This window comes from Protopterus annectens, chromosome 6.part0, assembly GCF_019279795.1.
Source record: "Protopterus annectens isolate FY-2018-M chromosome 6.part0, PAN1.0, whole genome shotgun sequence".
In the NCBI taxonomy this organism is placed as follows: Eukaryota; Metazoa; Chordata; order Ceratodontiformes; family Protopteridae; genus Protopterus; species Protopterus annectens.
In genome coordinates this window covers 178,067,211-178,094,399 of record NC_056737.1, presented here as the reverse complement: position 1 = coordinate 178,094,399, position 27,189 = coordinate 178,067,211, and the positions used below count along the sequence as shown (strand labels likewise).

Below are 27,189 nucleotides of genomic sequence, written 5' to 3'. Positions count from 1 at the left end.
CAGGATCCTCTGTTACAATATATTCATTTCAACAGTTACAATTCAGTCAGACATACAGGTGTATTTCTTTTCTGCCCATCTGGACCCACTGTTGGTACATTTTTAAAACAAGCAGCTTTACAAATACATTTTCAACACAGGCACCTGTACAAATCAGTTTGATATACAAATGACATATAATTCTTTACAAAACTCCAGTTAGCTATGCTGGCATATGTTGCGCATCCACTGCCCTACTTCTCCTGGCATAGCTGGCAACATCTCACATCACACCCCACCCCCACCATTTGAAGACTCAATATAGTTTCTCAAGTGACCCTGGAGAAACATTGTTTGAGAGGAATGAGCCTGTCTTGGACCAAATTAACCCATACTCTGCCCTGAGAGTCCATCTGCATGGCATTGCTGACCCCACTATGGTGCTGCAATGTCATGTTATATACCTGCAACCTTAGGCTCCACCTTAGTAACTTGGCATTTTGCTGGCTGGCTCAATGTAGCCATAGATACCCCTCAGACACCTCCTGCCACCCACTGCAAATACTCAGCATAAGAGCCTCCCTATCATGGTAAGGCTTCATCATGTTAACATGGTACAGTTTATGCCCCTGCCTCCTGCCTAGCAGGTTTACCATGTAGTTAACATCACTGATCTTCCTTACCACTTCAAGGGTTTCCTCCCAAGCTGCCTGCAGCTTATTGTGTCTGACAGGAATGAGAATCATAACCTTCTGTCCTACAGCATACTCTCGGGCTTGAGCATCACTGTCATACCAAACCTTTTTCTGCTGTTAGGCTCCTGCCAAGTTCTCCTGGGCCAAGTCCATGAGCTCAATAAGCCTTATCCTGAGGTTTAGAAAAAAATGCCACAACAGACTCCTTGTGGGATTTATACTCACCCTCCCACTCATCAATAATCAAATCTAAAGGCCCCCTTATCCTATGCCCATACAGCAACTCAACGAGTGAAAAAGCTGTGGATTCCTAAGGCACCTCTCTGAATGCAAACAGCAGATGGGACAAATATTTGTCCTATTCCCTCTTAAACTGGTCTGCAATTTCCTGCAGCATGGTCTTTAGTGTAGAGTTTAACCTTTCCACAAAATCATTAGTCTAGGGCTGGTAGGGAGAGGTCTTTATGTTCTTCACCCCACAGCACTTCTACAGACAAGCCAGCAGGTCAGACATGAAATTGGCACCTCTGTCAGTCAGTATTTCTCTCAGAAAACCTACCCTGATGAAAATCTCTAACAAAGCATTTGCCACCTTCTCTGCCTTGATGGAGGACAGAGCCACTGCCTCAGGGTATCTAGTAGCATAATTTACTGCCACCAGGATATACTTCTTCCCTGTGGAGCTTGGGGTACTCAGAGGCCCCACAACATCCATAGCTACATACTGAAATTAGTCCTCAATCACAGGCAAAGGCATCAAAGAAGCTCTACCCTTGTCTCCTGCCTTGTCTACTTTTTGGCACTCCTCACACGTTTTGCAGTACCCTGTTACCTCCCTTGCAATTCCAGGCCAATTAATGTTCTGCATAATACATCTCTTGGTACATTTTATGCCCATATGACCTGCAAAAGGAATGTCATGGGCTATGGCTAGAAGTGCCAAATGGTAGGCTCTAGGCACTACCATCTGCAGTACTACCTCATCCTCTAGCCTTCCCTTAGGGATCCACTCTCTATACAGCAACCCTTTGTTCCAGTATATGGACTCCCCTCTTCCTTGAGAATCGAGTGCCTCCCTAGCTACCTCCCTCAAGCCTCTTAGTGTAGAGTCTGAGAACTGAGCCTGTCTCAACTCTGTCTTTGTAACCCTTCCCAGCTCCCCTTCCACAAGAAGTCTGGTATCTTCTGAAAGTGGTGCCTCTCTGTCAGCCTGAGTACTACCACTCACCTCTGCCCTTGCAGTCACTCTGCCCAAGGGAACATCAATACCTACCAGAAGCTGTAGCTCACCTTCAGGCTCACTGCTACAGAGTCACTCCCTCCCTGAAATATCCACATCACTAACTCTGGCTTCAGGTGGTGGGTCTGTCTGGATCTCCCCCAGGCTACCAGACCCACATGTCTATCTTCAAGCCTGACTGTGTGTAAGTGCATGCACACAAGGTACTACATTATCAAAATCATTCCCTATAAAGACATCTGCAAGGATATCCTTAAACGCACCTACTTGCTTGCTTCCTTTTCCACCCTCCCAGTCAAGGTAAACCCTGGCCAAAGGCATTTGGAATGAGGTCCCTCCTAAATCTCTGACTGGAGTGGAGTGCCCAAGCAAGTGCTGCTCATCTTTAACCACTGCAGGCTTCACAATGGTTATGTCAGAGGCTGTGTCTCTCTTAGCAGTGGCTTGTTTTCCAAGCACTTGGTCAGGATATAAACTCAGGTGACAGTCTGGTACCTCTGTTGTTGCCAGACAACTTACCACTGGCATACTGTTATTCCCACTTGCTGGCTCCCCTACCTTTTGTTCTCCACCTTGCTTCCATGGACATCTGTATGCTACATGACCTCACTGGTGACATTTAAAACATCTAACCCTTGATCCTGGCCCTCTACCTGAAGTAGTGGCTTCTCCTACTGCTGGTAGACTCTGTTGGGGTGGTTTAGGCTGCCCACCATGGGTTCCCTTATATCTATGTGCAGCACTGGGTATCCTCTTCTTGTGCACTGATGCCCTGCTTGCTAAGTAGAGATTCCTTTTTTTCCTCAGCTCAACTGCAGAGTTACACTCCTGGTCTGCAAACCAGATACTCATGTCCTCAGGCAAAGGGCTAAGGCCTTGTTCCTTCACCAAAAGGTCTGCCAGCCTTTCAAAAGTGGTGGACTGACACCCACTCACCCACCTATGAAAATAAGTACTTAACTCAGCAATATAATCACATACACTTTCATCTGCCTTGCATTTATGCTCACAAAACTTTTTTTCTGTAAGCTTCAGGAGTTAACAAAACATTCCAATAAATAGTGTTTTACTTTATCATAGCTGAAACAATCAGTATCAGACAATTTAGAAACAGCATTTACAGCTTTATCATGGAGTAAGGGGGTCAGGAACCATAGTCAGAGCCCTTGGTCAACATTATACTGTTTACATACCCTTGCAAATATATGAATAAAACTATAAAAATTATCACCCTCTGTAAACTGTGGAAGAAATTTACTGACCTTTATTGCTTCTGGGGTTTGGTTATTCCCTTCCCCATTGTTGCTTGTCTTGTGTATTCAAATAAGATGATGAGGCTGGGTGTTTGTTTAAATAGTTTATTACACACAAACACATCAGGCTGGAGGACTGGAACATTAAACCTAAACAAACTAATTGACTGACTGCTACACATATACTTGTTTTCACTCTGGCTGCTCACTCAAAATGGCACTCTTGCTTGCACATGCTCAGTAGTTATATGCATGCGTCTATAGACTGGAATGCTTCTTAAAGGTACAACACATACTCTGATCTATATCCTCCCTCTTTGTCTTTTCTGTCATGCAATAAAAAAATGACAATTGAATGGGTATGCAAATTATACAGACATATATAGACAAGAACAATCATGTTCAAGTTGCCATGTATCTAGGATTAGGTCTTGAGATACAACCTGACCTCATAATGCAATAATCAGAACTGCGTTTAGCAACATGGATGGTCACTGGGGAATGTCCTGCTTCAGAATTTTCAGGCATACTTTCAGGAACAGGAACAGATGATGAAAGTTCTCTGGAACAGGAACATTGGACAAATCACTCTGAGAATTAGCGTCTCAGGCAAGATGCTGTAACACTGGCTTGGACACCTGAATTCCATCCCTTGCGATTCAACTATGTACAATCTCAGTTCTTCAAACAAATGTTTCACAAGTCCAATCCAATCAAATCCTTTTGCTGTCTGCATCCTCACTATTTCTCCTTCTTTTAACGGATTCACAGGTTTGCTGGTCTTGTTGTAGTAGAACTTTTGGGACAAACGCTTTTTTAGAAGTTGAGCTTTTACTGCTTTGTTGCTTTTAGCACATGGAACCAACAAATTCTTAATGATTGGTAGTGTGGTTCTGGTTTGTCTCGACATAAGTCTCTGAGCAGATGACCCAAGTAAATTATCGTGAGGAATGTTTCTGAGATTAAGCAAGTTTAGAAAAATGTCAGTATTGTCTCATTTGGATTACTCTAACAGCTCTTTTTCACTTTGAGCTGCATGTTCAGCCAAGCCATTTGATTGTGGGTATTCAGGACTACTAGTAACATGAACAAAGTCCAATGTTTCAGTGAATCTTTTGAACTGCTGACTTGTAAACTGTGCACTATTGTCAGAAATGACTGTGTGAACTACCACAGACAGATAAATGTCTCTTCAACTTTGTAATGACAATACTGGTAGTTAGGTTAGGAAGTATGTCAGTCTTCAACCAATCTGAGTAACAGTCTACCAACACCAAGTAATATTGACTGTTCCACTCGAAAATATCTGTAGCTACTGTCAACCAAGGTAGTTCAGAAATCTGCCTTAACTGAAGTGGTTCTTCTTGTTGATGCAGTTTAGTACTATTACAAACAAAACAAGATGAAATTTCCTTCTCAATGTCTTTTGACAAAGAAGGCCAAAATACTAGACATCTTGCCTTTCTTTTGGTATAAACAGTTCCTTGGTGGCCATTGCAAGATTTTAATATACTCTTGTTGCAAGGACTTTGGAACAATCACTTTTAGACCTTTCATAATGATACCATTTTCCATCAAAATCTTGTTTCTGTAAGGAAAATATTGTAAATACTTGTAAACAAGATTGCTTTGAAGGCCATCCTTGACTGATAAAGTGGTTGAGCTTCTGAAGAGTTGGATCTGAAGCTGTGTGAGTTCTATGCTCATCAAGACATGTGGAATAAAATGTTTTCACTTCCATGACTTCAAAATCAGGTTGCTCATTGTCATGCTGTTCAGTGGTTTTTCTGGGTGATCGGGATAATGTATCAGCAAGATTAAGAAGTTGAAATTGTACTTTTGCAATTTGAGCATCATGCATTGCAATCTGGCAGGAGTTGTCTGCATTGGCTTTTTCAAAATACTGAACAAAAGTTGGTGGTCAGTTTCTATTTGAACAGGTCGCCATAAATATAATCATGGAACTTCGAACATGCACACACAATTGCCAAAAGCTCTTTTTCTATTTGAGCATACTGCATCTTGGTTTGGATTAGACTTCTCAATGCATAGGCTACTTGTCTACCCTCTTGAAGAATGACTGCACCAAGACCAAACTTAGAAGTGTCACAGGAAAGAGTTACTGCTTTGTGAACATCACGGCATCTTAAAGTGGGTGGGATGGCAATTCTGTGTTTCAGGACATCGAATGCTCTTTGGTGTTGCTCTGACCAAGAAAAGGTTATAGCTTTGCATGTCAGCTCTCTTAGCAGTGCTGAAAGTTGACTAAGATCTGAAATGAACTTGCCCTTGTAGTTGACCATGCCAAGAAAACATTGTAATGCTTGGACATTGTCTGGAGCTGGCATCTCAAGAACTGCAGTTTGCTTGGACGGATCTGGTTGTAAGCCTGAACTGGTAAACAAATGACCCACATAAGTAACTTCTTTCAGCCCAAGTTTACATTTCTGAAAATACCCTTCCAGGGTAGCAATTAGTTCACCCCTAAGGACAATAAAGTAGTATTCCTAGTCCTGGTTTTCACAGACATTTCATTTTTGGCTGCAATCAGAACTGCAAGATACAATCTTTATGGCCTAAACCAGGTAATTTAATTAACAAAGTTAGCCGGACTAAGATTAACCTTTTCTCTTCCAGGATCCTCTATTAGAATATATTAATTTCAACAGTTACAATCTAGTCTGACATACAGGTGTATTCCTTTTCTGTCCAGCAGGACCCACTGTTGATACATTTTTAACACAAGCAGACTTACAGATACATTTTCAACACAAGCACCTGTACAAATCAGTTTTATATACAAATGACATATAATTCTTTTTTTTTTGATGACATATAATTATTTACAAAACTCCAGTTAGCTATGCTAGCATATGTTACATATCCACTGCCCTACTTCTCCTAGCATAGCTGGCAATATCTCACATCATCACAACTACAAAGTTCATGAGAGGTTCTATTATTTATTTGGACGGTTCACTTTATTCCCTGAAGTCATGCCAAACTGTTCAAGTCTTGAAATGGACAGTAAAGATGCATATCTGTATTAGTCAATTATCCCTGAAAATGACCTATTGATATAAACAAACTGAACACCCCCAAATATGATATTCCATCCTAAAAAAATAGTCTTACGTCTGATGGCCAAATGTTTTAGCTATAATGCAAACAAAAGAGGGATAAAGTGCATCCTTGTCTTGTTCCACTCTCAAAAATGGTGGGTGGGGTGGGGCAGTGGCTTTGGGGCTCAGGCTATGATTAGAATATGATTTCAAGAGGGCAACAATGTTTCTACTCCAAAGCAGTCTCTGATTTTTGTACCTTAGATAAAGAAAGGGGAAATTAACACTAGATTTAAAAACCCATTCTCAATCAGCAGACCAGTAATCCAGAGAACTGCTAGTAAGGAGCGTCTTTGGCCATATCTTGAAAGAAATTTTCATACAGTTCACCAATTCTTTCCTTGAAGAGCTCACCCATTTATCAACATTAAAGGACTTCCTTCAAAAGTGGGTGGTATACATACCTCTCAACATCTTTGTGCAAGAAATCTGAACAAAGACTACAATGATGGGGGGGGGGCAATTATTAAATGTTGCCCTTACAAACTTAGAAATTTGTTAGAATAACAGGAGTTGTGTTAGCATGCATTTTCTGAAGGATATTAAGTCTAAAAATGTTATGTCACTATTTAGTGACTTTAGTCCTCAGTGATTTGCCAGAAAACTACAAATTTTATGAAGAACAGACCTAAGATTAGGTTAAACAGTGCTTATCTTAAGTTTATTCACACTTATCTGCAATTTTGTTTCATAAAACTCAGTTTCATTTTCTTTCTGCATTTCACTACTGTTACTGTTTGGGAAGATTTCAACTGAATTTTTCAGTTTCAGCTATTCATTGGAAACAAAGATGAAGGAAGGCTTCTTTCACAAAAACTCCTGTGGACAGAAAAAAAAGTCAAGCACTCCAAATGTATATTTTGTTGGTGGCTTGCCCATCTTAACCAGAGATGCTCCCTTATCCAACTTTTTAACTGCACTATTCAGTATCACCAAGTCAAGGGAAAAACAGATGCTACCAGAACAAAATTTAACAGCTGTATTCAGTCACAAGGTTCTACACAGCTGATAAAGTTCTGTGATTCGCTGATAACTCATGTGTATATAGTGTGATCACAGACAACTGTGTCAAACGCACAGTGATTTCTGCAGTGAGAAGAGCACACTATTGCAACTACAGTTAGTTCATGCACTTTCCTTAACAAAGCTAATTTCTGATTCTTGTCACTTCCGTTTCACAATGATACTTTACAGGACAGAAACATTAGGACAACTGTGCACATTAACAAATTGCTAATAGAAGATACTGGATCATGTGTCATACTAATATATCACTACTTCATTGACAATTCAACCCTTCCATGCTTTTTTGAGTCTCTCTGGAGAAAGACAAAACACAGATCTCTTTTTTAAACACTTTTATTGAATTATCACTTGTGACATAGGTAAATCTATAGCTATATAAAAGTAATCAAACTGTATTAACAAGTTCACGTTTACAAATATTATATTTCACATATATTGCTATATATCATATAGCCTAAGCAACATTACATAAAGTATTCAATTCCTGTTCTTTTTTAAAACAAGAAATGTCTTCATTAAACCATCACTTACGACATAGGCAATCATACATCTACATTAATGAAAACAAAGCACACAGACACAATCCTTGTTGCAAGCATTTTACATCACAAACCATAATGACACACTCCAACTTGCAAACATTATATATTCTTATAATTTACCCAATCATTTTCAGTCAAACATTGCATAGATCATTAAGTCCTGCCTTCTTTTAAAACTTATTCCTCTTCTGTATGTATTGTGCCCACAATTCCCATTTGTTCCTATGTAGTCTGCTCCTACCTTTTTTTAAAGATCTCAATTCCAGTTGTTTTATCTCTGTTACTATATTCACTACTTCTAGTATAGTTGGTTTAGATTTTGATTTCCATTTTCTAGTAACTGCTTTTTTGGCAGCCACCATAATTAGACACAGCAAGGCCTTACCATGTCTAGACAATTCCAATTCTGTATCATAGCTCAGTAAAATCATCCCCAACTTCACACCATTCTGCTTACCCAGCATCTCTGACAGTGCATCTTCTTGGGGTATGCAAACATCAATGTAAACATTTCCAAGCAAAAATCCTAAATCTTCTAGATTTTGTTGCACATTTGCCAGACATACATATTTATTCCCATTGTTTCTTTGTGAATTGCTTATCCAATCTCTCTTGCCAATCCTTTCTAACCTCTTCTGATTGATTTTTATAGTTATCATGCAATATTTTCATGCTCTACTTATTATTCCTTTTTTAATGGCAGCTTCTGTTATAGATTCTACAAAAAAATTCTACCAGTGCTGGTCTTTCATTTAGGACCGCTCCTAGTTCTTTCTCTCTGCTTATAATCTGATATCAATCTTTGATAGGGAAAGAAATCTCTAACCTGCAGTCGAAAGAAATTATTGGCGTCTTCCCATTCTATCAACTTCTCTCTCTAGTTATTTGCTCCCAATACCTTGGTACCTTTGCCAGTTTTCTCAAATAAATTCCAGCCCCCTTGCATATTGTTTATATCCCTAATTGCAATCATTCCTATTAGCAGAATCTCCTTTCTCCAGTCCCATGTTGACTTAGTTCTTAGGATACTTTCTGCTACATTATAGATATAACATTCTGTATGATTATTGTCATTCTCCTTAAAGGCCTGCATCCAAAATCCTAGTCCCTCCTTGTTTCTTGAGCTTCCTCCTTGTTTCATCATCATCTCTTTCCAAGTTGAATTATAGTTTTCTGCTTCTGCTATGTATAAGAGCCTTAATTGTGTAGCTCTGAAATACTCCTTCCAATCGGGTAATCCCAATCTGCATTGTTCTACTGGAACAATCGGCTTATCCCACATGTCTCTTGCCGTTTTCCCCTCCCAGATAAAGTCCTTCAGCTCTTTATTAATTGCTATCCACATCTTCTCCTCTACTTTATAAAAATATGCCTGACCTGTGTATAAGACTAATGGGACTAAAAACATTTTAACTGCTTATCTTACTATCCATATCCATATAACAAGGGTTCCATTTTCTCAGTTTTTGTATTATCTTTTTTTTAGTCTTTTCTCACATATCCGTAGCTGCCACACCAGAATAAGTTTTAATCCATACTCCTACTTCATTTTACCATGCCCCCATAAATATGGATATTGCTAAACAAATTCATATGTGGGCACATAATTTACTGGTACTGCCTTTGTTTTAGCATCATTAATTTTGTATCCCAAAAAGATTTGAAACTGTCTCAAAATGTTCCACAGTACTGTAATGTCTCCTTCTGGTTTTGTCAGGTATAAAATAATATCATCTGCAAATAGAGCCAGCTTTTCTTGACTAGCATACCAATTATATCCTTGAATTTATGAGTCCCTTATTTTCTTTGCCAGTGGTTCTAAATATAATGCAAATAACAAAGGGGGAAGGGGACACTCCTGCCTGGTTCCTCTGATCAAGCAGAAATTAACCACTCTACTTTTCACTTCCAATCCCTTATATATACTCCTAATCAACCTTACAATTTTTTCAAGAAATACAAAATGCTTCCATTGCCCTGCTCATAAAGTCCCAGCTTATGCTATCAAATGCTTTCTCTGCATCAAGACCCACCAACAACAATGGTATTTTCTTACATTCTGCTTCCCTCTGGATCATCAATGTTCTGTTAATGTTGTCAAATGTTTGCCACACCTCCACAAAACCACACTGATCCATTTCTATTAATTATGGCATTACTTTTGGCATTTGTTTAGCCATTATAGACATGAACACTTTATAATCATGGTTTAGTATTGAAATGAGGCTGTATGTAGCTGGATCTGATGGCTCTTTACCCTCTTTAGGTATTACAACTACCACTGCTTTCTTCCAGGATGTTGGTACTTCTCTTCCTGTTAAAATATTGTTAAACAAAACCCTCCAGATCATTACCAGATTTTTCCCTCCTAGCTTCCAAACTTCCACAGGAATACCATCTATTCCTAGGGATTTTCCTGTAGATTGGTTATACATTAGAATTTGTATCTCCTTTCCTCTTATCCTAACTGTTAGTAATAGAGCCTCGTCTACCGCTAACCTTGGCATATTTAATTCTTCCATAGACATTTCCATTTGTATCATTTATTGACTTCCATATTTTTCTGCTTTATACAAACTTTCATAGAATTTCTGAAATATTTCTAATACCTCTGCAGGATCTCTTGTTACCTTCCTTATTATAGGCTCCCTGAGCTTGGTGACAGCCCTTTCTACATTCTGTTGCCTGAGTCATTGTGCTAAAAGTTTTTGTGCGCTAGTGTTATTATTAAAAAACAGTTGCTTAACAGCAATCTTTCTAAACCTGTGTATATTATCCAAGTAAACCCTTATTAACTGCTTAGCATTCTGCAGTTAATCCTTTTCTTGTTCTGTGAGATTCCCCCTACTCTGTAATACTTTAACACTTGTCAGTCCCTCCAAATAATTCTTGTTACTTCTTAACAACAGCTCCTTTTCTTTTATTTCCACCTTATTTTTAAACTCCACCTTAATTTTTATCCTACTCCCTAGCTATATTTTCAGAGGTAATTTCTATCCTCTCAAATAGCTCATGAATAATCTCCACTACCCATTCCTTAAATTCCTTTCTTTTCAACAGATAGATGGGAAAGCACCAGTCTCTCATTTTTATTTCATTACTATTGTTTTTTTTTTAGTTATTATTGGTGCATGATCTGAAGCAGTTATTGGGTACATATCAGTACCTTCAATTAAGTGCACATGTTCCTGTGAAATGTAAATACTGTCTAGCCTAGTCCAGATTTTATATATACTGAGAAATAATGGTTTACCTTTAAAACCTCAATTTGCAGAAGGGCGAGTGCTCATATGAGTGACTTGAAACCACGAAACTAACAATGTTGACAAACCTACATGTTCAAAAAACAGCAAATCGAACAGCAGATTCGCTGTTTTTCGAATATGAAAGTCGAAGAAAAAAAAACAAAGTGTAAAGCAGGGAGACAAACCCCCCTGTACCCCCCATGTGGGGGCTGTGCCCCCCTACTTTATTATTCTAACTCCGAGATCGCACTACAGTGGGGAAAGGAACCATTTCCCGATCCCCACTATAGTGCAATACGCCCCTGAATGTTGAATGTGCAATGAGCGAATCTCACTGTGCATTTGCTCACTGCACATTCAAACCTTTTTCCATTTGGCATTTGCAAACCTTGCAAACTGCCTTTCAGAAATGTGCTGTTCGCCCTTCTGCAAATCGCGGTTTTAAAGGTAAACCGCTATAATATGTAAATTCACTCTGAACTCCTGTTAATGAATTCACATCTTCCAGGTCAAACATTTTCATAAATTTCTTCAAAAATCTAACCTCCTTTGTTAGACTTTCCTTCCTGGGCCCCCCAGATACATATTCACTGCTGCAAATAAAATTCCATTCCCCAGCCATAAGTAATATTCCTTGCTGAAAACTGATTATTTTTTCCAGGATTTTCTTAAGAAACATTATAGCAATTATAGATGGAATATAAATACATGCCAGTGTAATCCTCCTCCTTTGCTAGTAGCCCCTTAGCACTACAAATCTGTCATTATTATCTATTTTATCCTCTTTTGTCACTACTGGAGCTCCTCTTGCAATTAATATAAGTACTCCTCTTTTTCTTTGTCCCAGATATTCCATTGAGTGACAATCTTGAAAACCTTTCTTTATCAAATTCAAATGTTCAGTTCTTTCCAAGTGTGTCTCCTGTAACATAACTATTTGTACTCTATATTTTTAATATAGTTCACTATTCTTTCTTTTTTGTATTTATCTGTGAGACTGTTGATATTTAAAGACACTACAGAAAGCGCCATAGTATTAACTCCCACCTTTTATGTATAACAAGTTTTTTGTTAAATGTCTATTCCAACTTTTGCATTGCATACATACACTGTTCGGCAAGGTGAACTTTATATAGCTGTTTCTTGTCATATCCATTTGAGCCTAACTCACATCTTACAAAATGTTTTGTTTTACTGAAAGCCCCCAAAGAAAAAAGCAAAGAAACTCCCATATGCCTTAAAACCTATTAATTTAATACTAACACATGAAACTTTGTACATCTTCAAGTATTGAAGTTTTACCCTCCTAACAGGAACAAATGTTCAAAGCTGACAGTCATACACATAGACTTGAGTTAACCTAAAAGAAAGGATATCAATGCTAACTGGTTTTGTCTTATCTTTATAGCTCTACCAGCTGCAGAGAACATTATTTCCTAGCCTGTTTCTCTTATTTTTTTTTCACAGCCAATCATTCTCCACCAGTTTGTAACCAGTTTATCTTTATCAGATTGCCTCCATGGAGACATGAGAACCAGAAGCCAATTTCTCATTATCAGATTCTCTCCATGGAGACATGAGAATCAGACAGTCAATTTCTCTGTATCAGTTTGTTTCCACAGAGACATGAGAGCCAGTTATAGAATTGCTACTAAGCATGCATTCATTTGCTAGAAAAAAGACTCAAAAATTTAGGTTCCTTTCCCCGATTAAAAGAAAGTACAGTTTTGTACCTACCATAAATGTAGATGTTCGAGTGCTAATACAGCTGCAGTAATCACAGATGGGTTCTCTGCCGTCAGGCGGGTCCTCGGTCGGCCGAATTCCAAAGTCTAGGTCCGGCGTCGGTTGTTGTCGCTTTCTTTCCTGACGTCAGTGTGACAGGGGTATATAAGCCACAGCCAACACCATTTTCTTCAGTCTTTCTTGCCCCAGATGTCAGGTGCCCCCAGAAGGAAGGCAATACATAAATTATATATATAATCATGCAATGCAATATAATCAAAAATCAGTAGTTGCAAGCAAATACACCATAGAAGGATAACCCAATCAGGTTGTATGAGGAGGTGTTAGCCACTAAGCCTTTACCAAGAGGGGAAGGAGGGAGGGAAACCTGTACTGCAGCTGTATTAGCACTCGAACATCTACATTTATGGTAGGTACAAAACTGTACTATGTTCATCGTGCATACAGCTGCAGTAATCACAGATGGGTAGAATCCCAAAGCTACGCACAAGGTGGTAGGCACTAGGTGGAACTGGGAGGAGCCAGAATGCCCTGCAACACAGCAGTGGCAAAGCCTGCTCTAGTTTTGGAGTATAAAGGCAGGTGGTAGTGTTTTGTGAAGGTATGCACAGAACTCCAAGTGGCTGCCTCCAAAATATCTTTGGTAGGGACTCCTCTGAGGAAGGCTGTAGAGGTAGCTGTGGCCCTTGTGGAGTGGGATCTGATGCCTGTAGGAACAGATTTGCCATGAAAGGAGTAACAAAACCGTATGCAGTGGCCTATCCATTTTGAAATGGTCTGTTTGGAAATTGGCTTCCCTTGAGCTCCTACAGCATAGGACACAAAAAGTTGTTCTGATTTCCTGAAAGGCTTTGTTCTGTCCAAATAGTAACGTAGCTGTCTATGGATGTCTAAGGAATGTAGCAGCCTTTCCCCTTTGTTTTGAGGATGGGGTAAAAGGTAGGTAAGTGTATGGCTTGATTTAAAGCTACCCTGGATACTACCTTAGGCATAAATGACGGGTTGGTTCGAAGGGAAACCCTGTCCTGATGGAAGATGAGAAAGGGCTGCACAGCCATGAGGGCTTGTAGTTCCGAAACCCTACGAGCTGAGGTAATGGCCAGAAGGAAAGCTGTTTTCCAGGACAAATATTGCAAATCTGTTGAGGCAGCTGGTTCAAAGGGAGGCAATGTTAATTTTTCTAGAATGTAATTAAGATCCCAGGCTGGTATTGGTTGTTTCTTTGGAGGTCTTATATTCTTAGCCCCTCTGAGGAACTGTCTTAAGAGTGGGTGAGAGAATAAGGGTGGATCAGTGTTGTATTCTGCAGAAATGGCTGAGGCATGAATTTTGATGGAGGAAAATGAAAGTCCACTGTTCAACAGCTCAGCTAGATACTGTAATATCTGAGGCAAATTCAGTTTTCTAGGATCCTGGCCTTTTTCTCATTCCAAGCGCAAAACCGTTTCCATTTTGCGGAGTAAGCCTTTCTAGTAGATGGCCTTCTGGCCTCCAAAATGACATCCTGCACCTCTTTGGAGAGTAGGGTCTGTTGTGGTGTTAAGGAATTTTCCATGCAGCCAGATTGAGTGTTTTCAGCTGACTGTGAAGAGTTTTGTAGCTGTGCTGAGTCAGTAGAAGAGGCATTAGAGGTAGGGTCCAGGGAGTAGTATGTGTTAGGCTCCTCAGGAGTGGGTACCAGTGTTGTCTTGGCCAGTCTGGAGCAATCAGTATCATCTTCGGTCTGTCTGCTCTTGCTTTCAAGAGCACCTTGGGCAGAAGAGGCAAAGGTGGGAAAGCGTAAACTGTCCATGCTGCCCAACTGAAAGAAAGCGTCCACTCTCCAGGCCTTTGGATGAAAGGTCCTTGAACAGAACTTTTTCAATTGATGATTCCTGTGGGAGGCGAAGAGATCTATGTCTGGCCTTCCCCATGCTTGGATTATCTTTGTAAACACTTGAGGATGCAACTTCCATTTGTGTGGGTCTGTCATATTTCTGCTTAGATTGTCTGCCAGCGTGTTTTCCAATCCTGGCAAGTACTGTGCTTGAAGTTCGATTTGCCATTCCAGAGCCAAGTTCCAAAGTGACATGGCTAGCCTGCACAGGGGGTATGAATGTGTTCCTCCTTGTTTGTTTATGTACCACATTACTGTGGTGTTGTCTGTTCTTATCAATAATTGCCCTGGATGCAGGAGGTCCTTGAAAGCTGCAATTGCATTTATCACTGCTAGCATTTCTTTTTGATTGATGTGAAGGTGCTTTTCCTTTTGGGACCATTTGCCCTGAATGCACCTGTCTGTCATGTACGCCCCCCAGGTGTAGTCTGAGGCGTCTGTTGTTATGGCTTGATTTGCTTGAGGCTTGCAGAATGGAAGACCTGTGTTTGTTTGGCATGCTTGGGTCCACCATAGAAATTCCTTTTGCAAACATGGGATTATTGGTATTATTGTTTCCAAACTGTGGCTGTGTTGAGACCATAGGTTTTTTAGGTACCACTGAAGTTTCCTCATATGCAACTTTGCACATGGGATTAAAATAATGCAAGATGCCATGAAGCCCAGAGCCTGCAGGATTTTCCTTGCAGTGAGCCTGGTATAATTTGCTAGTATTTTGAAGTACTGAGTTAGTTGCCCCTGTTTTTCTGGCGTAAGATAGGCCATCTGGGTGTTTGTGTCCAAGTTGGCACCCAGGAAAGTAATTTTCTGAGATGGTGTTAGCCTGGATTTCTCTTTGTTGACTGTGTATCCCAGAGAATTCAATAACCGTGTTACATAAGCCAGATGTTCCAGAAGTATGTGTTTGCTGTCCGCTTGGATCAGGCAGTCGTCCAAATAAGGGTAGATTTGTATCCCTTGAAGTCTGCAGTAGGCAATTACTGATGCCAGGCATTTCGTGAATACTTTGGGCGCAGTAGATAAGCCAAAGGGCAATGCAGAGAATTGATAGTGGATTGAACCTGCAAGAAATCTGAGGTATCTTCTGCAGCTTTGTCTGATTGGGACATGCAGGTATGCCTCCTTGAGGTCCAATGTTACCAGCCAAAACTCCTTGCCCAGCATGGGAAGAAGCTGCTGTAATGTGAGCATCTTGAATTTTGGTACGAGTAGAAATGTGTTTAGGATGGATAAGTTCAAAATGGGTCTCCAGTCGGTTCCTTTTCTTGGGACCAGGAATAGTCTGGAATAAAAACCTTGACCTTGTTCGTGAGTAGGTACCTCTTGAATAGCTTTCATGTCCATGAGCTTTGAAATTTGTATTTGAGCCTCTGCCCTTTGATTGTGTGGCAGGTTCGGCATGCCTCTCATTTTTGGAAGAGTGTGAAAATGAAATCTGTAGCCTCTGTTTATAATGTCCAGGATCCGTTTGTCTGTTGTGATAATATGCCAATTTCTTGTAAATAATGCCAGCTCTCCTCCCAAGGGTGCTGCCAGCTGAGACTTGCTTGGCATGAAAAGGGGGGAAGTCATTGGTTTGTTTCCTGTATTGCTGTGCACTGTCTTCGCCACCTCTTGGTGCTGGAGTTTGCCATTGTCTGCCTCTATATGATCCTTGAGTTTGTCCTCTGCCCCTTGTGCGCCTGTATCTACCTCTTTGGGGCTTGTCCGTGGCTGGAAAGGGCCAGTTTTTTGAAGGCCAATTTCTGCTAAAACGTGGTGGTTGAACCTGTAGAAAAGCTTTGACAGTTTGCATAGATTTAGCATTTTCTTCCATTTTCCGTAGTATCTCCTCAGCATTAGTACCAAATAGTACATCCTTTTGTAAAGGGGCATCTAGTAGTTTAGCTTTAACATGATCAGGCAAGGTTTGTTCCCTAAGCCAGGCATGTCTACGAATGACTGATCCTGTAACAGCAGCTCTACTTGAGGCCTCTAGGGCATCATAGCCACATTGTAAGGTGTGTTTACCCACTTGTTCTGCACTATGCATCATATCCTGCAACTCCTTCAAATCTGGTTGTTCAGGTTGTGACATTTTATTTCTTAATTGTGATAACAGAAACTGCTGATATTTAAGCATATGGAACTGACAATTTAAGGCCCTCATGGCTAGGGTGGCCGAGGTATATACCTTTTTTCCCCACCTTTCTAAGGATCTAGACTCTCTTTCGGAAGGTAGTGGATTCTTAGCAGTAGAGGCCTTCATTCCCTTGGGGCCTTGAGAAATGGTTTCAGGGTCAGCATTATGGCTTTTGTAAAGAAATTGGTGAGAGTTAGGAACTCTGTAGTACCTATCAGGCTTGACTGGGGCAGGAGGCAGGGAATCCGGATTAAGGCAAGCCTCCGAGTAAACATCATCAAGTATGTCCAAGACAGGAGGTATCGCCAGAGGTCTGTGCTGAGGTAACAAAAGAAATTCCCTAAGTCTTTTCTTGGAATCAGAAAAGTCTTGGCCTTCCCAATGGAAGTGTTCCTCAAGGTGTGCAAGGTTTCCCCAAAAGAAAAATCCTCTGGGGGAGATACAGAAGGAATGGACTGCTCTGCATCAGAATCTTCAAAAGGGGAGTACGAGTGTTCCTCTTCATCAGAATGTTCTGAAAAAATGGAGCCCTGGTCAGAAGAGGGAGAATCTTCCTCCACTCTGGGTCTCTTGTCTGGAGGGGGTTGGGAACCCCTGATAAGAGTAATTAAATCCTCAGCCATTTTTAGCATCTGCTTTTTAGGCATGGGGCCTGGAGATGGGCCCTGTGCAACAGGCCTCTTGGGATGCATGGCTGATTTGGACTTAGTAAAGGCCTTTATGGAAAAGGAAGATGAAGGTCTAAAGACACCATGGGTGGAAGTGGACCTGTCCACATTAGGTGGCTCAACACTCACAGTGGCTTCGGTGGTTGTAGTCTGGGTGTGGGCCGAGGCACCTGCGGTCTCGGTTACAGAAGACACCGCCAAAGAAGTGTCGTCGGTAGTCAGGGGCTGCGTAGGCACCTCGCTGAGACCCGGACCACGTGTAGCCGGTTTTGGCGTGGTGTCGGTGGAGACCGTGGACCTCACGTGTCGGTCTTTGTCCTTGCGTTTTCGGTAGTCGGAGTCTCCGACGACATTTTATAATCAAAGGCTTTACCAAAAAAGTGCTGGGCGAACTCCGCCCGACGCTTAATAGTGCGTTTATTGAAAGTAGCGCAAAAGCGACAGCCCGAGACGTCGTGGTCTGGGCCTAAACAAGGTATGCAGAGGGAATGGAAATCCTTATGCGGTATTTGTTTCCCACAAGAAATACAATTGTTAACTTTGTCTGACATCGGTCTGAGGCAAGAAAAGTTTCCCCAACAGGGTACTTAGCTTTAAAGAAGACTTCGGTTTCCAAATTTTTGTAATTTCAGGAGCTGGCCGACCGGCACTTGCGAACTGCTTCTGCTTCGGGCACCGCGTGGCAAAAAAGACTGAAGAAAATGGCATCGGCTGTGGCTTATATACCCCTGTCGCACTGACGTCAGGAAAGAAAGCGACAACAACCGACGCCGGACCTAGACTTTGGAATTCGGCCGACCGAGGACCCGCCTGACGGCAGAGAACCCATCTGTGATTACTGCAGCTGTATGCACGATGAACATCAAAGAATATAATATATCTACCCACTACTTAACTGTACTATCCAAGAAATGAGAAATAATCTGAATCTACCTGTCATAATGCTTAGACAAATCAAAGAGATGTGTTCCAGTTACCTCCAAAACCTTGCCATACCCAATAGTGACATGGAAAAATGCACTCTGCTCTGGGAGACTATCCTCATGACATACAAAATGAAAGGGGAAATCAAATTCCAGAAAGACCTCCTTTTCTCTAACTACTGGAGGAAAATACAACCATCTTTGGACGACCACCAGATACAAAATGCAATTAACCTAACACTGAAAAGCATACCCCTTAAAAAACTGTTGTACACACAACGTATGATAAATAACAGCACATATTTCAGACCTGCATTACTACACAAATTCAATGCAACAAAATCACCATACTGTCCACACTGCAAGGATCAGATATCAGATTTAATGCATACATTTTGGAGTTGCAAATCCGTCTATAAATTCTGGAATTCACTGAAATTGCAATTACAAAAAGTGGGATATCAATCATCAACACCTATATGAGAATTTACCTTATTACATATTCACCCATCTAACTTCTTAGTAAAACAAACAAACTCACTTATAACCATATTCTCATTAATGAAACTATATATAGCCCTCAAATGGATAGACTCTATGAACATCTCTTGGGAGGGTTTTAAGAAAGTGGCTATTAAACACCTCTTAGCTCACAAAAATAGTAATGGTTAAAAGAAACAAAAACAGCAAAACTCGAGCAACTTGGGAACAAACCTTTAATATCATACTAGTATAAAACATCATGCACACTATAAAATAATGTGTTATAAGGGAACCTAGCAATATACCCACAAACTCAAAACAAAATATGGTATTGCAAACATTAATGTATGTGTTGTCTTTAGATTGTTTAAACTTGTTTGAGAAAGCATCTATGTATATAGTGTAAATAGGTTTGTTATATGACCTTCATGTTTCTATATTAACTACAATGTATAACTTTCTCTTATGGTCATGTTGTAAATATGACAATTTTTGTGTCTTTTATAAATGCAAAATGAAAATAAAAATTATTGAAAAAAAAAAGAAAAACGCCTCATAATAATCAATATTCCTTTTCATTTACTTGCTTTCTCTTAAAACTTGTTATAAAATCAATCTAAGGTCCTTAATCTAGTCATTCCCCCATGCATGAATGAGAAAAAAAGAGAAGGGATAAGGAAAGGAAAAAAACAGCAGTACCTATTTACATTTCCTATTACACTTAAAAATAACTGAGAAAACTTTATGTTATAGCATGTGAAGAATACCATAAACTACAAAAACAGCACCATTAAGAAAACAATGTTTTCTTTACTTGCAGTTAACTTTCTCCCCTCTCTTACCCACCCCAAAACATTTTCCAAATATTAATGACATGAAGTAGGGCATATACTTTAAAGTCCCCCACAAGTCCAACAAATTCTGAAAAAGTCCAATATTTCCAGATTTTCCTGTTCTGTCATATTTCACAAATGTAATTATTGCATTGTAATCCCACATTAAGTTACTGGTTTTATTACTGTCCAGCTCCATCTCCCAAATCCTGGTTCTACTTCATTTTCAATGTACTCTCAATTCTTCTAGTCAACTCTTGTGCTCCCTTCCCTCTCTCCAACATTTTTCATTGAAACAATGGAAAAGGTTTCACAGGTACAGTTTCTCTGTGGTCTTTATTACTACAAGAACAAGAAGCAGAATCTCCTTGTGTTTTATAACTCACTTTTTGTTGGACAAACTTTTGTATTTTCTCCTTAGCATGTACTGCACCAAAGAATTATTTTATCCCTCCAGGGAAGAATACCTTGAAGACAGCTGGGTACAACAGTTTGAATCTCACACCTGTATCTTGACATTCCCTGAATGGTGGAATGAATTTACTCCTCTTCTGCCTAGTGTACAATGAGTAATCATTCTCCACAAACACTCTGCTGTGTCCTTCTGCCACAGTTTTGCCAGAATCAACTCTTTCTGGTGGTATAATTGCATCTTTACTATTAAAGTTCTAGGTTGCTTTCTCATAGCGAGGTTTGGAGCATACACACTATGTGGCCTTTCAACTAATTATTCCTGCTGTGGAATACCAGTCCACTTGCTTGCTTATTTGTGCTTTCATAAAATTAATACAGTCTGTTCCTTCCAGCTTCTCTGGTACAGCTGAAAAAAATCAGGTTTTCCCTACCAGCTCTGTCCTCTAATTCTATTATTTTTTGAAACATCTCTTCCTGAACAGTCTCATATTCACCCAGCCTTTTCTTCATTTCAGCCACTGATTTTTACAGCTTTGTCACCTCATCTGTTTAAACATCTTCCATTTTTTCCAGCCTTTTGTTGTTTGTGTTGATATACTGCATCAGTGTTTTGTTTACTTTAACCAGGTCTTTGTGCAGTTGTCTTATATCTTCCTGAAGGTTACTGGAATTCATGATTGGAGGTTGCACTGGTTTTTGCTGAACAGCTGCATAACTTTCCTCAGTCAGTGTTTTTTCCTCACTTTTAGTAGCTGATTTTTTTTCTCCAGGTGCTCTGTACTTCTTTTTTCCTGGCATATAGGCAGTACACTTAGTAGCCAGTTACTGAAATTTACCCATAAACTCAAAAATGTCTACTGGCCTTCTCTGTTGAGTTTCTGTTTTCATACTGGAAGAGCTAGAGTTAAGCTGTTACTCAATGTGCAGCCATCTTGGGACATCCAAAACACCGATACTCTTCACTAAATCCATGACAAACAGTATATGCCCACCTAATGACTGCAAGCAGTGCTGAAATTCCAACAGCCAACATATGGAATCAGACTTCATTATGTTCCATATCTCTTACTATCCTTAATGATCCCTGTATATGTATTTTAGCATTCATCCATGGGACAGTGCAGAGCATTATAAATCAGATGACTAATGAGGCTAGGGTAACTACTTACAGAGCTGCTTCAATGGATAGTGTTCCTGTCTGAGATGGGATAGTTCCTAACAAAGCTGATATATGAAGAAAAAAGGGTATATTACTAAGGATGATGCCAAATGGTAACAGAAGTTACAACTGGAAACACTATTTGTAAGTTTTAAGAAAAGGAAAATAGCAGACATACCTTGTCAGTCCGAGGGATGGCAGGATGATCACCATGAAGACGAGAAAGAAGTAACACTTGTGCATTGTTAACTGGTTTTCATTGGTCCTAAGAAAAAGAGAATGTGTCAATATAATGCAAACAGTGCTGCAAAAGGACAGAGTAGCAGCCCATCAGTGAATTAAAAACAGACAACAGGGTGTGTGCATAATTTGATCCAGTGTATTTCTTTCAGTATACAAAAGGCATGCAGTAAACAATTAATTGTCCTTATGACCACAAAAAAGAAATGCATTAAAAGCTGAAGATTAACAGTATGGAAAAGTTCAGCATGCTCCACAAAGGGTTGCCATACTTTTATGCATGTATTTGTACAATTATTTTCAGGAAAGAAATCTCTCAACCAAGATTTTTGCAATACTCAAAATGATGAATTCAGGCCAGACACTATGCCTGCATCCATACAGTGATTCTTCAATGTCAAAGGAATGCTGTTGTTTTTTTCCCTTCTGTCTCTCTTATTGGCAGATGTTTTCAGTACATTTAGTACTTTGTGAAGAGACAAAAGATAAGTGCCCATTTTATTTAGTTTACACCAGTGCTATCACAGATTTTTGTACTATTACAGAACTGGTATCATGTGATATTTAGAGAAACACTTGAAGGTGCAGACAGAAAACTAACAACCCCTATTAAGTCAGTTAGCCCCAGTGCATATTTTTTTCATTTATTTATATAACATTTGTTTACCAGGACAGTCCGACTTGGAATGAAGCCAATTTTCAGCGGAGGGCCAGGGAGAAATGCTGCAGACATATGTTTTTGTAACATGGGAGGAAACCGGAGAACCCACACAAATGCAGGGAGGACATGTAGACTCCGCAGAGAAGGCACCCCAGCCGAGAATCAAAGTGCAGAACTTCTTGCTGTTAGGCAACAATGTTACTGCTGCACCACTGTACCATCCACATAATAATTATAATAATAATAATCGCCCCATCCCTTCAACAACCTACTACACGGCATTCTATAACCACCCTAATGAACTGCCCTCTTACACTGCACCTGACAATTTGTTGCAGGGCCTCTTCAAGGCCTCTGTGAAACAATATTTCCTTAAGACAATTCTGAATTATACTCCTCCCCCTAGTTATCACCCATGATCCTTTTTCCTTAGTTTGCCTTTCCTCTTCAGAGTCATTCCTTCACTGCCCCATTAACAATGCTGTGTACACATATCATATCGCATCTTTCTTTGCACTTCTCTTATCAAGGGTGTACAATCCAGGTTTGTGAGTCTTTCCTTTTACATCAGCCCCAATTCCTCTTAGTGCAAGAAATTTAGACAAAGCCAAAAATAATGGGGACAGAAAAGCTCAAAATCAGGAATAGATTTAAATTACTGATTTGTAAATTTAGAAAGTTGCTAGAATAGCAGGCTTTACATTAGTGTGCATTTTCTGAAGGATATGAAGTCTGAAACTCAAATATCTGTCATTATTTGTGACTTCAGTCCTCAACAATTTACCAGAAAACTACAAATTGTATGAGGAACAACCAAAAATATGAGGTAAATATCTGAACATTCTATGAATATCTGGACAACTGAAAGGTTTATCAGACCCTCTATTCCCCCCACAGTCATTCTGAAAATGCTCCAATGTACACTTTATCCAGACAAATATCCCATTCTATGTCAATGTGCACGAACTGAACACAATATTCTAGGATGGCTTTGCCACCACCATGACCATATGCAGTGGAAGGATGGTCTTGGTATTGTGTTCATTCTCCATAGTTTTGTACACCAGTTGCTGCTGGCCTTTGCAATGACCACTAATACTGTGCTGTATGACAAAGCATACATACATGCAATTATAACCCTAGATCCTATTCCCTTTCTCTTTTTTCTAGTGTAACACCAAAAAGTATGCATATTCTCCATAGATTCTCTTGCTCCATAATGGAAATCCACATCTTGAGAACTGGTACCCACAGATTTTTGAAAAACACGTATAATTTGCTAGATAAAGAATTCAAAGTTGGCAGTATGTGGGTGGCAATGTAAACTCAGCAGTCAGGCTATGTGTACTGTGATTTCCCATCATGGGGTGGTGGTGTCTGAGTTTTGATTTTTTTTTTGCTTTGCATATGAGCTAAGTATTTCTGTTCTGTTTATGCTACTTGCTTGTATACAGCCTCAAAGGATCTTTTTGGTTCCTTTAAGGAAAGCTTCATTTAATTCTATTTCCAGTAAATACCACCCATTTCTGAAAAATCTGAATGTGAAATTCATTTGTAAAAGACCTGCAGGTGTGCTGGCCAACCCACTGGCAGTGAATAGCCAAGAAGATATGCCAGTACCAGTTCTCCCAGTGTGGACAGCAATGTAAATCTTGGAAAAAAAGACTGTGTGCACTGTGATTCCTTCACTGGGTGTTGAGGTTTGATTTTTTTCCCACTCTATGTACACACTAAGTATTTCTGTTCTACACCTATATTAACCCATTTGCTGTAATTAATCTGAAGCCATCTTTGACCTACAACACAGTTACACCACTTAATTTCTATTATAAAATATGTTCTAAGTAAGGCAGAGTTCAGACTTCTTGTTATTCCAATATTTAGGTTTTTCTAATTTCATCCTCTCATGGAAGACTAGATAAAAGGCACCAGTTAAACTCTACTTAAAAACAATGAAACATAATTTATTAAGAATGAGTTTAATGATACAAACAAGATGAGGGAAGGCTGCACAATGTGTTATTACGTTTTTACATTGCTTATCATACTAGGTGCTAGATCAAAAACACCCCTTATCTGTACTGTTTGTTATTACACCCTGCACTAAGAACTAAACAGCTTTTTTCCAATGTTATTTAAATGTTCATCATTAAGGAGGAATACAAAAACTTTTCTTGGATGCCTGGACACATCCTTTACGCATCCTGACCCCAGATCTTTTATGATTCTGTATTTCTCTCAACATCAGGAATACTGGAGACTTACTGCTCTGCTCTCCTAACATGCAGTCGGTTGGGAAAAAACAGACTCCACATTTTTTTTTATTACAGGCTTAAACACTTCCTTAACACCACCACCAAAAGCATTCTTGTCACTACCTACCTTTTCACATCTCTCTTATACAGTGCTTCGATGCTAACCAGCCTTCAGGCTACAGTTAAAAACAAGCTGGAAGTATGGTATAATAAGGTTGCAAAATTTGCCACTAACAAGCAATATGCTGCCACCTCTGTATTTCCCTTACGGCCTTGAAATAAGCCGATGACTTTCTTGCTTTTATGCATATTCTCCACTTCTATAACCCTAACAGACTACTTCAATCTAATGAACACCTTCTCAGCATATATAAACCCCCCCAAAAAAACTCTGGTCAAACTCTATACTTATATTCTATCACTAAAAATGGAATTCTATCCCTCTGTAAATTAGATTTTCCTCTAACCTCTCCAACTTCAAAGAAGTACTAAAAGACGACCTAAATAAAACCTGGCTACATTCATGCACAATACCTTTCAAACTCTTAGCATAGGAAATCTGGAAAAAACTTAAAATAATGGGGGGACAAGGGCTTATAAATAGGGACAGATTTAAAATATTGCTCTTATAAACTTAGAAAGATGCTAGAATAACATAATTTGTTTTAGCATGCATTTTTCTGAAGGATATGAAGTCTGAAACTGAAATGCATTTCATTATTTGGTGACTTCAATCCTCAATAATTTGTCGTCAGAAAACCACAAATTTTATAAGGAACAGGCAAAAGTCTGGAGATTCTGTGAAAATTTTACAGTTGAGAGGTATGCCCTGCACCATCCTAGGCTAAACTTCTCCATCCCTCCCTCCTTCCACCACTAGCATACTTTGACTATGCTAAGAGAGAAGGAATTAGTAATATCTATTTCTCATACAAAGGTTAAATATGCTGTTGCTTAGGCTATATTATCTAGTCATTTCCAAACAGTGTACTTAAGTATGTTTAATGTCATCTCTATGCAATCAACTTGTGAATACTTTTTCTATTGACAATGTTCTTTTTAACTTGTTATAGCTGTCCAAATATTTGCAATATGTATGTATATGATCACACTATATAAACTGAAGCTAAATTTTTACTTAGTTTATATACCATTCTTCTGTGTTAGGTTTTTGGAATATATTTATTTAACCATAGTGGTATTATGTCTCCCAGGCCTCCACTAATAATGGGACATTACACAGTCAGGCTTTGTTGGTAAACAATCAATCAATCAATCAATCAATCAATCAATGGGATAAAAGTATTAATGTTTGCGTTGCTCACTTTTTGTCCACTTTCCATTTGGATATCCCCTTTCTCAGAAATGCCATGTAGACAGTTATCCTTACACTGAAGTGTCATCCTCACCTATAAAGAAAATGCTGCTGGACAATATTTCACCTAACTGGTGAACATGGCACTACCATGGACTGTTTTCTCCTTGACAGGGTGTTCTGGTGTAACTGCTTATTATGTGTCACTAACCCTGGTCATATGCCCTACAGCATGTTATCCCATCAGTACTTTCAACTGTACTCTTACTTCATTAGCCATTCATTTTCTCCATTATGACAATACAAACGCTCACTGCACAGCCATATTTATTTATGTACTTCCTGATTATCTGCTTAGTCCAATTTGGGGTCAAGGAGGACCAAGATCCTACCTCAGGATTCAAAGGGCACAAGGTACAGAATTTAATTCTGGATGGAATACCAGTTCATCACAGGACATACAGACACACACTTTCACTAATACAAACCTATAGGTAGTTTGGCATTTCATTAATTCACCTATGACACCATTTTGGAATATGGCAGAGAGATGGACATGTGGTACATGTATTAACACTGATTACGTGGTGAATCATTCTTGCTACTCTAATTAAATCATTAAAAAAAAAGTGTGAAAAGAGGAGATAGCATTCTGTTGTTTGATTACCTTGTCCAGTGATACTCAAAGAAAGCTGAATAATAAACAACGAAAGGCAGGAAGACAGAGAAGGCCCACAACAGAAGAGTTGGAAAGAATTGAGTAATGATGGGATTCTGTAGAAAAAGACAAATGAAGAAAGTAATGATTATTTATTTTTAACAAATGCTTTGTCAACAGCTTTCAAATTCAACAGTAAACTCACAGGAATTGCCAGATCTAGTACCTTTAATTATGTTTAACATTTAACAAAAAATGATATTTTCACGGTCTAACTTAACAGTCAACCTCAACATCAAACTGAAAACACATTTTTAATGCACTTTACAGTACAGCTTATCTCCTGCAGGTAGCAATTCTGTCAGTCAGGCAGTCTCTACTGGCCTAACTCCTAACACACTACATGGCAAACCCATTTGAAAATGATGACGCAGAAGACACTTCTGCAGATGAGTGACCAGTAAAAGGAGTTTGCTTCCACTATACAAGGCTTGAAGTGCATGCACCAGGACCTCTTCCCTTTACTTATTCAGTTATTCTAATGTGGTGGGTTGCTGCAATGCACAATGTGACAACCATCTCTTGTACTCAGACTAAAGTCACTCCCAACTGCACATCTACTACATATGCACAAGGAAACAGATGATCCTTTTAGAGCCACCGCAGAAGCACTGTCTGGTAATGTTCCTGTATTTCTGCTTAATCAGTGTGTGACACTTTGTAATGACTATGCA

The 27,189-nt window shown here is 39.4% G+C and overlaps 1 protein-coding gene across 1 annotated transcript in view; it reads right to left on the bottom strand.

Moving 5' to 3' along the window:
• TMEM63C (transmembrane protein 63C) overlaps window positions 1-27,189 on the bottom strand; it is a 2,716,247-nt gene that overhangs the window by 556,962 nt on the left and 2,132,096 nt on the right. The window contains exons 18-19 of the mRNA XM_044073895.1: window positions 26,465-26,571; window positions 21,505-21,591 (exon numbers count right to left, since the gene is read on the bottom strand). Of these exons, the coding sequence (XP_043929830.1) occupies window positions 21,505-21,591; window positions 26,465-26,571 (194 nt within the window). The remainder of the gene's footprint in view (window positions 1-21,504; window positions 21,592-26,464; window positions 26,572-27,189) is intronic.